Here is a 14332-nt window from a genome sequence, read left to right as displayed (position 1 = left end):
TCCCCACACAGGCACTAGAAGCATGTCTAAGCATCTCAACCACAACAAAGGCCAAAACTGCTGTTGAGAGTTCATTTTCCATGCCTGCATTAATTAGTGGGCCTGTTCGAGTGTGGCTACGTGTAACCCTCTCATCAGCTGTTGAAACGCCTGCACACTGTGCACTTCTCCCTTAACTCCCGTCACAGGCCTGGGTAACAAGTGCATTGCATAGTAGCTGTGGATACTAAACCATAGTGTCACATATATGCGTGTGCAGAACATACGTATACCACTTGTATAGCATCTGTGCTGTTGTGCCCAATAGCTAAATTTCTGATGTACTTGCGCCAGTGAATGATATGCCCTGGTTGGTTTGCTCAGTAACCGGTCCTCCCCTACCCACAAAAATGCATGTACGTAGACTGTAGGGTCGGGGATGGATCCCCATAGCACTGCGTACGCATTGCAAAATGCTATCAACTGCTCCGCTGTGTTTCTGTTGCTGGACAGATTGACAGATCAAGATGCTACAGGTGAGGAGGACATCTCCTTGCTTATTGTTTGGTCGGTAGCTTTTGGCATAATTTGTAATGCTTTGGATAATTTTTATGGAGCTTCATGTAGTAGCCAAAATGTTACCAAAGCCCTGGTCTGGCAGGAGGACTTTTCCTGTTGGGATGTCGCAGGTGGGATCTCACCTCTAGCCCCATGCGGCACTTGGAGGTAGAGAGGAACGGTCTGAGCTAGCACTGCCAGCAAAGGGAGGGCAGCAGCACCATGGGGCGGCTCCAGGACCAACTGCATCCAAACAGCTGCGAGGTCTGGGCGTCCTTTTGGCACAAGGGCCGAGTGCTCCCAACCCACACGTGCGCCGCCAGGCACCCGTTGTAGGTGTGCGGCCATGCCAGTATGGGGACGTGTGTCTGAAATGGCGGGAGCGCTTGCGTGTGTGGGGATGCGTACGCTTGCAGGCATGGAGGAGCAAACGTCGGTGCCGGGACCGGTGGGATCCTGGAGTACAGGCAGAGCTGCAGTGCAAAGGTAGCTCCCAGGCCAAACCCTGCTCTGGTCGCAGTCCTGCGTTCAGTGATGCCAGGTGGAGGCCCTAGCCCGTGGCGACCCCGTGGCAAGGGACTCCTGCGTTCAAGGAGCGTGTTCTGGGGAGGCTGATCAGTTCTGCAAACTGTTCCAACAAGCCCTTCTCGGGCAACCTAGGTTTACTGTCATGCTGTTGTGGTCAGGGCACATCTTTGTCAAACCGCATTTGCTACAGGGCTGCATTAGCTTTTCCTTTGCTTTTCCTTCGTGCGGAGCAGTCGGAGGATGCGTTCATTTTTTGTTAGTTCTGCTGGCAGTTCGTTTGCCTGGAACAAAAAAACCTTCAGGTTAGCAGAAATGAACGAGTATTTCCAAAATATGGTTTAAAAGCATTAAACTCTAAAGAAGATGGTACTGGGCATTATAATGACGTGTTTATTCCAGTGTTGTCTCCACCACCGTTGGAGATGACATCTTAAGAAATCACCTTTCAGTGTGCAAGTCTCACTTAAGTCTTCAAAATAATCCCAGCGTGCGATTTGAGTGGTCAGCTTATTTTGTGCTGACTGTCCAGGCTAAATGGTATCCCTTGGGCTCCCTATGCTTCTGCCACAGAAATAATAGAGAGCATAGCTGCTGATTTTGGGGGGGAGATGAGGCAGGTCTTTGAGTACCAAAGTCCATAAAAATCCAAGGAAAGACTTTAATTGCTATGAAATAGTCAGTGCTATTCTGTAGGACTGGTAATAGAACATCAGAGTTTGGTCTTCTGTATTTATTGAATACAACTTTGGTAACATAAAGTATTTATAATGAAGCTACTTCTGAAAATCAGTAATTCTGTCCTGCAAATGTACTCTGTTGTGCCAAACTGCATGTTATTTAAAAAAAAAAAAAATCAGTAGGAGAGGTTACAGCGATTTATACAGCCTCTTATACTGCACACCCTCCTGCTAGAAATCACCATCAGTGCAGAAAAATCTTGCATATTTTTTAGACGATAGTATCAAAACAAAATGCCTATTAACACAAACTACTGTATGACAGGCATTAACTCTGCTGCCATCAAGTGGAACGATACGGAAATAACAGGCACGGATTTTATATTAAATGACCAAAACAGTTAGAAGGTACGTGCTGGATTACTTGTATTACAAAATTTCATTCACCCAGTCATAAACCAGAAGTAAATACCAGACCACCCATTCACAGCTTAACAAACCCAGCTAGATATCAAATACTAGCAGCAAATAGTTCATAAACGCGACTCAGAGGAAAACATTTTCATGGAAATTATCAAACATGTAATGTTAAAACACTTTACAGAATAAAACCAAGACAAGTTTTCTGCAGAAAAGTTGCTGTTATAAAAAGAATATGAAACTATTTCAATAAACTAACAGATTTACAGTAAGATATGGGAAAGATGCATGTAATTTGGGATTTTTTTTTGTGTTAGCAATGTGCTGAATTCTAACCAATTTCTTATCAAAGGCACCCAGATACACATTTCTCTTGCTGCAGAAATATCCTCCTTACACATCTGTTTGGAGATATGAATATAACTTACGACTTACCAAAACACTAATGGATTACTGTTTCGCTGAAATGCAATCTAGCTAGCCCATGACTATTTATAGTTAACAATTTAATCTGTGGTGCTCAAGTGAGTGAGTGCATGGTTTGGTTATTCTCAGATTGATGTAACTTTACAAGAACCGGCATCACCAGTTGCACCGTTATAGATGCTTGTATACAGAAATGAACGGAACAAACGGTGGTGCTTCAGGAGAGGATCAAGAGGCAACCATGGACCAACATAGAAAGGTGGGCTGCCACCGCCTCCATGGCACACACGGCTCCACCGCTCGGTGCTCCCCACCTGGTCCTTGCCCAGGACGGCGTGCCAGGACGTACCTTGTTCCTCAGGCACGGGTCCGCTCCTGCTTCTAGGAGCAGCGCCACTGTCCTCGCGTTGCCGCTCAGGACGGCCGCGTGGAGAGCAGAGGTCCCGTTCTAGAAAATACCAATGGAGATGTTTGTACCGTGCATGGGAAGAAATCAAAAGGCAGTGAAACACAAACGTTTGCAAAGAACAAACCTACGAACAAGAAAGAAATAACACGGAAGAGATTAGCTCATCAAAGGTATAAGGTCTGATTTAGACAGTGTGCTGGCAGGCTAGTGGGCTATGAAGGAGGTGATTTGAAATGCTTTAATAAAAATGAGAGTCAAGTTCACTTTACCACAGCAATATTTCCTTTTAAAAAATACCCTTGTCAATAGATTAGAGGTGAAATGAACACAGCACTTGCTTCTGCCTGGCAAAATCAGCCATTAGCAAGTGAAACAGAAGCACAAGCAGTAATGGAAACCATCTGTGCATTTTATCTTCTTTCTCTGCTGATTAATGGTCTCAATGTCAGACAGCTGAATGGTGGTTTTTCTATGGCTGGCCTTTTGTTTGTGGCTGCAAACTGACAGTTCAAATAAGTGTGGAAGCTATTTCATACTTGCAATTAACAACTAAGTTAATGCCACCTGGATTTTCAAGTACATCAAAATTGCCAATTAGTTGCAGGCACAGAGGTTATCGAAGTATGTGATTTATAGGCACATATCATTAGATCAGCTATTAAAAAGCAGCTTCAAATATCTATTATTTTTCAAGTCTCTTTTGAATTCAGAGGCAAACAAAATCAAGTAGAGAATCTGCTCATAACAGATCTCTTAGGATACGATTTTGCTGACTAAATGCAACAGTAGGCAGGGTATAATGCTAAAAACTGCACTGCCAAGAGCAATCCATTTACAGTAGAAATAAAATCAGATGACGGAAAGAAGGAGAATTCCTTCTACGACACAATGTTCTTCCTCATTCCAAAAATCAAATTCACAATTTCGTTTGAAAAGATTCATTTGTGTGTGGTATTAAAAGCTAAACGAGACAATTTCATTTTTTCCTTGACTTTTTTAGGCTCAAGCTCCTTATTGTCTTTCACTGGCATAGTCACAAACATCAGGTCTCTCATCAGACCCTTCGCCTTCTGAGATTCTGCCTAAAAATCTGTGTGTTTCATTACTAACCTTCAGCAGGCCAAGCGTGGGAGAGAATTTCAGCAACTCTTCTATCACATTGTTGTACCCTTTAATGGCAGCCTTCAGTAAAGCAGTCGTACCGTCCTTTAAAAGAGAGAGGAAGGTCAGTTCAGTTGTTACCAATGCTTTACCTGCATTCCCCTTGGCTAGAGGGAAACACCAGCTCTTGCCCACACCTCTGAGAGGAGGGTCTCCTCTGCTTATCATCTTTGAGGAGGCACCTCCACAGCATATGCCACTGGTTTTAGGGCATCTGGAGGATTGTTCCTCTGGCAGATGAAAACTTCAGGGTAAAATGAACCAGTGACACCATATATCATCTTTGTCTCTCATTTATATGGACATTTCCATTCCCTTATTCCAGAAGGTCCCTCCAGGAAACTGTCCCAGACACAACAGGGAAAAAGGGAGCCCATGGTTGGACTTTACAACCTGGCAAACAGGACGGACTCTGGGGACACCAGGCCTCCATTCAGGCAGACTTGCAGCCTCAAAAAAGCTAGGAGGTGTTAAGCTGCAGACAGAGTGCAGGAAGAAGTGCTACTCACGTCCCGTGCAGCGTCTCGCTCAGCTCCCCGGAGCAGCATTACTCGTACCACTTCACTGTGGCCCATCTGCGATGCAATCCACAAGGGAGCCGTCCCATCCTGCAAACAAAGTAAGACTGCTAAAGGTTTCGCTTCGAGATTCTGTGCTCCCTGGTATTTTACCACCCAAGTCTGCCTACTGGAATGGACGTACTTCAATTTCTCAATTAAATCCTGCATCACACATAGACATGTGCAGAGCTGCTTCCAAAAGCACACGGGAGCTCGGTGTATCAAGTCAGAACCGCTCCAGTTGTGGAGTAGAGCCACCCTTAGCTGCTTTCTCTTGCATAGTTGGCCTGAAATGTGCTTTGCTGTGCAAACAGTTAAAGCCCTCTTTGGCTTACCAGTTGTGCCTAAAATACATAGGGAAGTTTGAAATGTAAAGGCCAAAGGTATCCTGCGTACTTTGAGCTCTAGGTGGCTAGATGTGACAGAAGATACAGGTAAAACTCAGCATGCACGGGCAGATTCTGCAGCTGGGTCTCTGTACATATGGAGTGGAAGTTGTTTATAGAAGCTAAGGAGCAATGCAAGATGATCATCAGCTTTCAACATTAAGTTACATTATCCACCCTCAGGGAATCTGGTAAAAACATCTTGCCTTACAGTGATGGTAAGTATTTCACAAATTTTATCTTCAAGCACTCTGCTAGAAAACAAGGCAATTATCAAAGAATCCAGCGTGAAACAATCTGATTTGGAAAAAATTGTCCTATCCAATCATTATTTGAGCAGAAAACCTCAGAAAATAAAATGCACATTCAGAATAAGCTAAACTTTGTGATGGATTTCCATCCTAAAGGCAAAGGTGAGTTGAAGTACTAGAGGTATTTGTTGCCGTAATTAGAATTTAGTTTTGTGTCTTTTCCTCCTTTTGCTTCTAAATGGCCTGATTCTCCAGACTACAGGCAGACTCCAGCGGTTATGTGGTGCCAAACTGATTCTCGTGGGCCTTTAACAAAAGGCTTTGCCTGTATGGACTTTAACATAAAAGTGAGGCCCCACGTAGCAGGGTGCCTGCTTCTGCCTTCAGCGCTTGCCAGTTCCCCTTGCCACCCTCAGCAGCCTGAAGACTTGGCAGGAAAAAGGAAGACAAAATATACCGGGGCTTCCAAAAGAGCCTTAATGAGAAGTTTCAGAAGAAAACAACTTTTTACTTTAAATAAGATATTTCCACCTTGATCAAAGAAGTAATCTCTCTCCTCAGTGCCAACTGAAGATTCATATGACTTGCTCATGCAATCCAAAAAAACATTGTTGAACCAGTTCTCTGCTTTCTATGGGCTAGTGACTTAATCCTTTGGAAGAAACAGAAAAGTTATTTCTTCCTTTGATATAATATTCTGGGCTTCCCTTTTTCTGATTCTGAGAAAGAGCAAATGCACATCCTGAGATCTTCAGACTTCTCAAATGGTGAGGAACAGGATCTTTGCCCACTCTTGTGTAATTTCTCTATAAATTAACTCACTGAAATTAGTGACTGACCTCATTCTAGTATATATCCTGTTAATACAATGAGTGTTCTTTGTGATTCAAAAATAACAAAGGCTCTCTTGTATACAGCGTATGTGATGTTAGCGTGATGGCAAAAACTGTGCCTCTCCAATTTATAGTGTTTTCCCTACCAGTAAGCTGACACTTCATATTTTTTCTAATCTCCCCCCACCAGAGGGCTCTAGAAAATAGCAATAGGGACACTGAAAAAGCCTATAAAACTTGGAAAATATCTGAGAGCAGCCTACACAATTTAATCTGCATGAAGAACCAATGCTGTGCAAATCCACGCTTCTATTTACACAAGAAATGCATGCACAAGCACAGCATGGGGAACATAGCAGCTTTCTTTTACTCACAGTGAAGTTTATAATAACAACTCTTATTTTCAGGTATAAATGAAAAGGAGCAGAAAGAAATACAAGTGTTGGGTAACATCACTGTTACCATTAAATGTCCTTAATAGTATTGCTGTTAGACATCATGCTCAGTATCTCAGTTATAAGCTAGAGGCAAAAATACATTGTGAGAAAGAGTGACTGTCTTGGAGGACTTAGTCTGAAGAGAAGGGTGACGAAGTTGATGGTGGGCTCGCATTGACTATTGTCAGCTTCTCTCTCTTAAGCAGACAGCAGCTAACAGGCAGGTTTATGCCAACACATATAATATTTATACAGAGTAGATGAGATTTCTGTCCATTTTTATGTTGGTGTATGGTGCAAAAGAGGTATTACATTGTACTAAGAGACCATATGAGAATTCCTGTGTAAACAGATATTAGGGCTTGGAGATGAGTCAGGAAGAAAGTGAGAACAGGGAAAGAAGAAGTTCAGAAACTACTTTACTTTTCTTGTCACTCTGCCCACCCAACAGACCATTGACCGCTACATTCCTAGAACAATGTTAAATATCCCATATGTTTTTAGGTTGTGCTTATTTCCATATTGATTACAAGCTAACAGATTCGAATTATATATCTCATTATGTCCAGCAGCTCTAACCATACTCTGACTGAAATTTCTGATGTTGTTTCTCTCACTCATTAACTAATGACACTGCTTTGCAGCTTTGAATCTCAATGTTTGCTGGCGGCTTGGAGTTTTAGAAAGGGCCAGATTAGGGGGGGAGGTGAGATACTCCTCAAGTTCCCAGTAAGGACTTCCAGGGACAGAGAGCCCCTGCTCTCAGGCTACTTGGCATCATCTCCTCCACTGTTCTGCCCATCAGTCCACTTGCATCACTACATCAGCTGAATTCTTGCTAATAAGAAATTGCTTGCTTGTCTGAAGACTATACTCTATATAGGTTTACTGGCTTATACATATGTGTGATTGCATACCATGTGCTAAGAAAAACACATTAATTTTCAGAGTATTTTGAATCTGCTTAGCCAGTCAGGCTAAAGCCTGCTGGGACACAGGCTGCCAAAACAGAGCATAAAATTCATTGGCAAATAATCTCGCTTTGTTTTTGAGTTATAGAAGCAAAGAAACATCTCCCGCACCAGGCTTCAGACACTGCCCCCAGCTCTGTCTAGACAAAAAGATGACAAAAGAATTCCTGCCCGGCTCCGCAATGTCAGAAAGAACAGAAGGCGGCTAAAAACAAAGAGAAATGACATTGCCAGGGAAGAAACTCGCCAGGAAGCTTTGCTATTCAGTCTTGTGAGAGCTGAGCTGAAGGGCCTGCACATGGACAGCCAGCACCATCCGAGATGCTCTACGGTGTCAGGAGCATGCCCGTGGGACTGGGAGATGGGGCACGAGACCGAAGGGGAACTGGTACCCACTGGAGCAGCAGGAGGAGACATCCAGGGCAGATGCACACACGTAGGCAGTTGAATTAAGCCCCCAAATTCACAAGGTAGAGAGGAAAACCTGGATACAATGAGGAAGGAGAAGCATGAACTCACACCTGGCACTCTTGCAGCCCTGTATTCGATGTTATGTTGCTTAGAAAAGTTTCCTACAGCAGTGAGAGCAATGTAGTTTGTAACTGACAGTAGGAGTCAACTAGCATTGGAACTGCCCCATCTGGAGCTGCATTCCTCATGACCAACATGCCACCTTCGAGCAAAGTACAAATTTGTTTGTTAGTAAGACAGAGACTGAAGTCCACCCAACCATTACTTTACTAATTAAACAGTAAAAATGTTCCATTTGTTAAGGAAATGTTTCAGATTACAGTGGGCCCAAATACAAATGCCATGGACTTATCCAGGCATAATCTTAGCAGGGATCGGAGGTACCCTGAAGCAAAGTAAGCCTGTCCTGCTGGAGATGAAACAGAGCCAGCAGGAACATTCACACAGAGTCAAGTCTTTGCCTCAACTAAGATTCAAAAATGCCTCATGAAACATTGTGTTGTAGAAATTGGATTAGAGAGCTAAAAAAATAGTCAGAAAGAATTAGCTGGTGCATTAAAATTATGGTTAGCAGAATGCAGTTTTTATGGCAACATGGTTCAGCTAAATCTAAGGCTCCCCAACTTTATTTTGACTGACTCAAAAGGCATTAATGCATACCTTGGTCTATCCTTCTACACTGATCTTTTAGACTGCGTTAATTAACAGCTTTTAACATTTCTTGATCTTGATCTTGGGAGACAGTGTGGAGGCAGCCTAGGAGCAGCTAAAGCATCAGTCCAGGGAGTAGCTGCCAGCACAGCTCTGGTGCTGGAGAGGTGGGGGAAGAGGCAGCAGGAAAATTACTTTAGTTTGGGCACATAAAATACTAATCCAGTTTCCTTACACTACAGGAGCAGCAAGGAGGCTATGCAGACCTACAGATGGAGCAGAAGTCATATAGATCAATCTCTGCTGCCAGGCTGTGATTTGTCAGGCTTTTGGTGTGGATGAAAGGAAATACTGAAAATACCTGGCAAAGCTTGTCACATGCCACGTTGTCCACTGTTATTAGAGTTTCCACATTTATTTGCTCTTGCCTGCTGATTTTTTACTTGCTGCAGTCAGTGATCACAGCCACCTGGCAGACATACATGACTGATTGCAAGGACAAGACCTTATCCTATCAATTTAAAATGTGCAGTGAAGACCCAAGACAGCTACCTTGCCTGCAGGGTTTCAGCAGACCACAGGGGAGGCTCTTTCAAAGCAGGCAAAGATTCCTGGGAAGCCCTGTCTCTAACCAGACATTGCTATGTGCTGGGAGTAAAGCTAGCTGTGCAACTCTCACATCTGGCTGCTCAAAGCAGCATCTAAATGTGCTGTTTAAGCACTGATTTTAGAGTCAAGAAACAGCTAAACAGTTAAGGAACCCTTTTTTGGAAACCAAGAGAGCTTTTATATATGTCTCTGTACACCATGTATGCTTATGTATCTCATAGTTAGTTTAACACCTGGGAAGTCTCTTGCATCCTTACCTGACACCAGCATACAGTGATGCAATGTGGATCTAGCCCTTAGCACCCTAGCAGGGACCTCTGAACCAGACACAAATCTAGCTCATACATATCATTTAATGATCAAACAGCAGCCCCACTGCCTACAGAGGAGCTAATTTCATGCTTACGGTTGCCACTGGTCCTATGTGTTTGCAGGATCAGGCCCACTAGAGTAACTAGCTGGAAATGGGGACAGCAAGGCTTTCCACATGTATCAAGAACTTCCAGAGAGAGTGCACAGGGATGACACAAAGTAAAACTAAAAGAAGTAAAACTAAAAGTAAAAGCTTTTGTCAAAGATCAGCTTCAACACTGAAGCCACAGTACTGAAGGCCTGGTGATTTCAATATACCAAATTTAGTACTGTCTCCCACTGGAGTTCCCAGATTTTCAAAAGCTTTTCCAAGGATTTCCAAAAGAATGCAGGGACGTGGTAGGCTGTGTAGACCTTCACAAGTAACTTGGTACAACAGAAGCGGATCAGTAGTTGCGAGAGGTAGTGCAAGGCCCTTACATCAACATTATATACAGCTGGAGGGTTTTATTTTTATTCAGTTTGGTCCTTGGCCCAAATGTGCATGTGGTTCAAACCTGTTCAAAGGATCAGTCAGCGGTTTGACCTGCTTTAGGGTGTAAGAGCAACTGGTGCAGACCTAGCACAGCGCTTCCAGTTTCACTTCTTTCAGAAACGATCTAGTTTGCATGCAAGAAGAAATGACTGGGCTACTCGCTTCAAAACCACATTACTAATATGAGCTAAAACACGAATGCAGGTACAGCCACAATCTGCCTTCCAGTGAAACACCTCCACGGGAACCTGATGCCCAGAGAAAATTCCAGTTTTTCATAACTGTAAAAAATTAGACCCCAGCTCTGACCTGAAGTGTTGAGCTTACCTGCCGTGGCTGGTTAACCTTTGCTCCTGAAGAAAGCAGCAATCGGATGACATCCAGATAGCCTCCTTGTGCCGCCAGGAAAATTGCAGAAGCTCCATCCTAAGAACAAATACATCCAGCTTACACTGTGTTGAAATGATGCCATTTTTCCACACAAAACCAAACCAAACTGAATCAAGTTCTCATTCTTAAGCCATTATGCAGTGTAACAGCAGATATACAGCCATGCTTAAGAAATAATTACAAAAATCCAAAGTCTACTTCATAACAAACTATGGTAACTTTTTCATTCAGTATGCACAAGTACTGGCTCCCATCATATACCAAACCAAGCATTAAATCCTGGGTCTGGAATACTAAGAGTCTAGTTCATTGAAGCGTTGATCTACATAACTAGAAATTCATTTCTGTATAGCAATATAGGTTCATTTAGCTTTCATATGTTCTGCTACAGAGACACATGGTGAAAATATGTTCAAGTACATTGCAAGACTGGAGATTCCAGCACTGAAGTCTGCCCTTGAGGCTGAAGGAGTAAGTACTGTGCCATACTACTGTGCCATGCCAGCAACTACCATGCCACTGCTCTGGCACATCTTGTAGAAAAGACTTCACCTGTAATATAATAATGTAAAAGTAGCGCATGCAAGACAGAGTATCTCATAGCCCTATCAGAAACCAGCATTTTCCTGCAAAAGGCTTGTGAAAGAACAAATTGTGAACAAATACGGGATTTTATTTTTCCTCAACATGTCTTTCTTGTGCAGATGTTCTCAGAATTTGACTTCACAGAAACTTCTTCCTTAGGAAAAAATTTAAAAGTCATATTTCATTAAGTTTTTTTGATGAAAAATTTCCAGACAGCATTATAATCCATCCAACCAACTAGAAGTGGAAATCTGCATTGAGGGTGGGACAGGTGTTTACTCATCCTATATCCACAGCACTCAGCACAGAGCGTGCTAGGGCAAGTCTTCCCAGGAGGTGAGACTCTTTTAGTTTAAATAGAGACATGAATGAACCCCTTCACTGCAGCTCAGATGTGCAAGTACACACCTCATGCCAACTCAGGCATATGCTTCCATTTTAGTGGAAGCCTGTTGTTGACCTTGTTGGCATATTCTGTTGGGACCGAATGCTGTTGTCTGCCGAGAGATACTGCTTAGCTACTCCTCTTCCTGCAAAACTCAGCACAGACTTAGTGAAGCATAAGCTGAATATGGTGCCCCAGGGGATGAATCTAGAATGTTTGACCTTGATTTCAAGACAAATGTCCTGGTAAACAAGAGAGGTGTCTGCTAGCACTACAAATGCACACCCCTGGGCCCTCTGAGGGGCTGTTTTCTCTGGTTGCTATGCGAGTACACGAAATAGGGTGATGGTATCAGGTCCTTTGCAGGCTTCCTCCAGAGACAGGTATAGTGAGAACACTGCCATTTAGAAAGTAAACAAACAAGGTTGTGTAATATTAAAAGAGCTCTTTATTGTATCATCAATCAAGATGGAGAACCTTGGGTTCCCTATCACCCAACCATTTCTAAAATTATTAGTTTTTCGTACTTGATTTGAATTGATGCTGTAATGAGAAAGCTATTTAGAGGCTATAACATATTTCTGCAAGAAATACTGTTTAGTTAGGGTATTCTCTTGTCTTCTCCTCTACCCCTCACATGAGTCAATTTAAGATTACAACATCTATCTTGATGGTTTGAGGAGGACTACCGAAATGTATGCTCGAAATCCCTCTCATTTGGCCACCTGCCAATGAAACTGCCAGCCAGATACCACTTTGCAAATGCAGCTTGGTGATGTCCCACAAAAGGAGCCAGGCTAACACTCGTTTTCAAGAGATTGTGTTCTTATTTTATTAAGCAGCTGTTTCTGACTGGTTTTGCCCAATGGCTGTGAGCAATAAAAATATGTCTCTAAATTCAATTGCAAATACTGCTCATTTCCAGGAGAGGCAACAAGGAAGTTATTTTACTGCCTTCACTTCTAGGTAAGTGTTTGCAGGTGTGGCATCATGACTATTTTTAAACCGAGTGGTAACCCCTGGGATTACCGTGCAGAGGTATGAATCACTGCCCTCAGATTAGAAAGGCAATCGCTATTTGCACAGCAGCGAGGGTGGGACACTCTTCTCTATAAATGCGAGGTGAGGGCAGCACAGAGGTGGGGACCCCCTGTGTGACCAGTGCACAGCCCCTAGCATGCTGGTGGCTTCTGTGGTCACCAGCCCTTGGCTCCCACACACGCTCATGGGAGCTGAGTGTGACAGCATTCTGCAGATCCAAACCCCAGGGAAATGGCTGAAAAAATCATGTAACTCTGGGGAACGATTTCCTTTTTGTCAGTCTTGAGTGCCCTGGGGTAGGAAAGAGTGATGGGAAGTGGAGAGAAAATCTGCCGCTCGTTTCTGTTGAATGCTGAAAAGATCAACTTATTTGTGTCTCTGTTGGAGTAAATTAAATCCAGTGCTGCATTGGCTCAAACCAGCTTTCTGAAAAGTCAACTAAACAACGTCATTTTGGCTGTTTTAACCACTCTTTGCCCAAAGCACTGACAAGCTAGAGATGCACAAATCCCAAATAACATCATTTTAACTCATATTTTTAAAAAAGATTTTAAAGATATTTAAAGATTTTAACTTGTACTACTCTTTCTGGCAGAAAACTGATGAACTGATTCTCTAGTACCTCAGGGGCTTTATAGCTATTCACTCTTCTGTTTGCAATGCAAATCACGGTAGAACATGACATGGTCTTTTCTTCAAGGCTAATGAATAGCACAAATCTGATCCAGATTTGGTACGTATCCTTCATACAGATAACAAACGAAAAGGCAGCCAAATCATCTTTTCTGATTTTGTGCTACTTCTCCCAGGATCACGAAAAGCAGACAGTTAACAAAATTCACATCTTAGAAGAGTAGAGTACTATAAAACTGCAACATTTGGCAAATGCTTCTCTGTGCTGGAGCCAGAGTATCTGCTGTTGTCCAACCAACAGCACATTTGTTCCACCACCACTGTTGTCAATATTATCTGTGTCAAATAACTCACATAAAGTTGATCGTGAATGTTAGCACCGTGCTTCAACAGAGTTTCCACTACTTTTGCATGCCCGTACTGACAAGCAGCTAGAAGAGCAGTACCTCCGTCCTGTGAAAAAGCAAAGAATAGGTACAGTCAGGTGAGAGGGCAGGTGCTGGACTGAATATCACCATAAAACATACGCAAATTTTAAGGCTCTTCAGAATTTGGCTCACAGCAGTTCTGTAGTGACTAGCTACTGAATCTTTCTTAATTTCAGTACCAAGTCTTGCCCCATAAATCTTTAAACTTGGCTCTGTCACTATAAACATTTTTCTCTTGAGGTTTTTTTAGTAACGGACAGAAACCTCATATTCTGCCTTCCCACTAGAAGCTTTGTTCCCTTCGCAACTCCAAGCTCCTCCATGTCTCTTCCCATTACAACCAAGACCCCCACCCCTGCCAAGCTCTTCCACCTACCAAAGGACAGCCCACCTTTCCCCTGCTCCAAAGCCTACTGATCATCTACCCTTCTTTGGCCAGAACCTCATGCCCTGTCATGTCCTGCCTCTCATCTGTTGATTGTTGGCCTGAAGATGAGTAGGGAGGATGCATCTGAAAGCATGCTAGGTAACCGTGGAAGTGTGCATCAGACCAAACCCATGACCATCAGTGAAAGCCCCATTACTCCTGCTGAAGAAGTGACCCCTGCAGGTAGGAGCAATCCCAGGCAGTTATAGTTGCTGCACATCACTGCTAAAGGGAGACCTAGGCACGTGCATCAAATCCTGCTTGTAGAG

The 14332-nt window shown here is 43.2% G+C and overlaps 1 protein-coding gene across 2 annotated transcripts in view; it reads right to left on the bottom strand.

Annotated features, from left to right (window-relative positions):
* Positions 1 to 749: 749 nt before the first annotated feature.
* ANKRD29 (ankyrin repeat domain 29) overlaps positions 750 to 14332 on the bottom strand; it is a 29068-nt gene continuing 15485 nt past the window's right edge. The window contains exons 5-10 of one of the 2 annotated variants that reach the window (XM_050892450.1): positions 13563 to 13661; positions 10502 to 10600; positions 4668 to 4766; positions 4108 to 4203; positions 2938 to 3036; positions 750 to 1346 (exon numbers count right to left, since the gene is read on the bottom strand). In XM_050892450.1, coding sequence (XP_050748407.1) covers positions 1263 to 1346; positions 2938 to 3036; positions 4108 to 4203; positions 4668 to 4766; positions 10502 to 10600; positions 13563 to 13661 — 576 coding nt within the window. In that variant the 3' untranslated portion in view covers positions 750 to 1262. The remainder of the gene's footprint in view (positions 1347 to 2937; positions 3037 to 4107; positions 4204 to 4667; positions 4767 to 10501; positions 10601 to 13562; positions 13662 to 14332) is intronic. The other variant, XM_050892451.1, reaches the window with a different exon arrangement.

This window comes from Gymnogyps californianus, chromosome 2 (assembly GCF_018139145.2).
Source record: "Gymnogyps californianus isolate 813 chromosome 2, ASM1813914v2, whole genome shotgun sequence".
NCBI lineage: Eukaryota > Metazoa > Chordata > Aves > Accipitriformes > Cathartidae > Gymnogyps > Gymnogyps californianus.
Note: the sequence above shows the minus strand (reverse complement) of the source record. Positions and strands in the feature narration are given on the sequence as shown.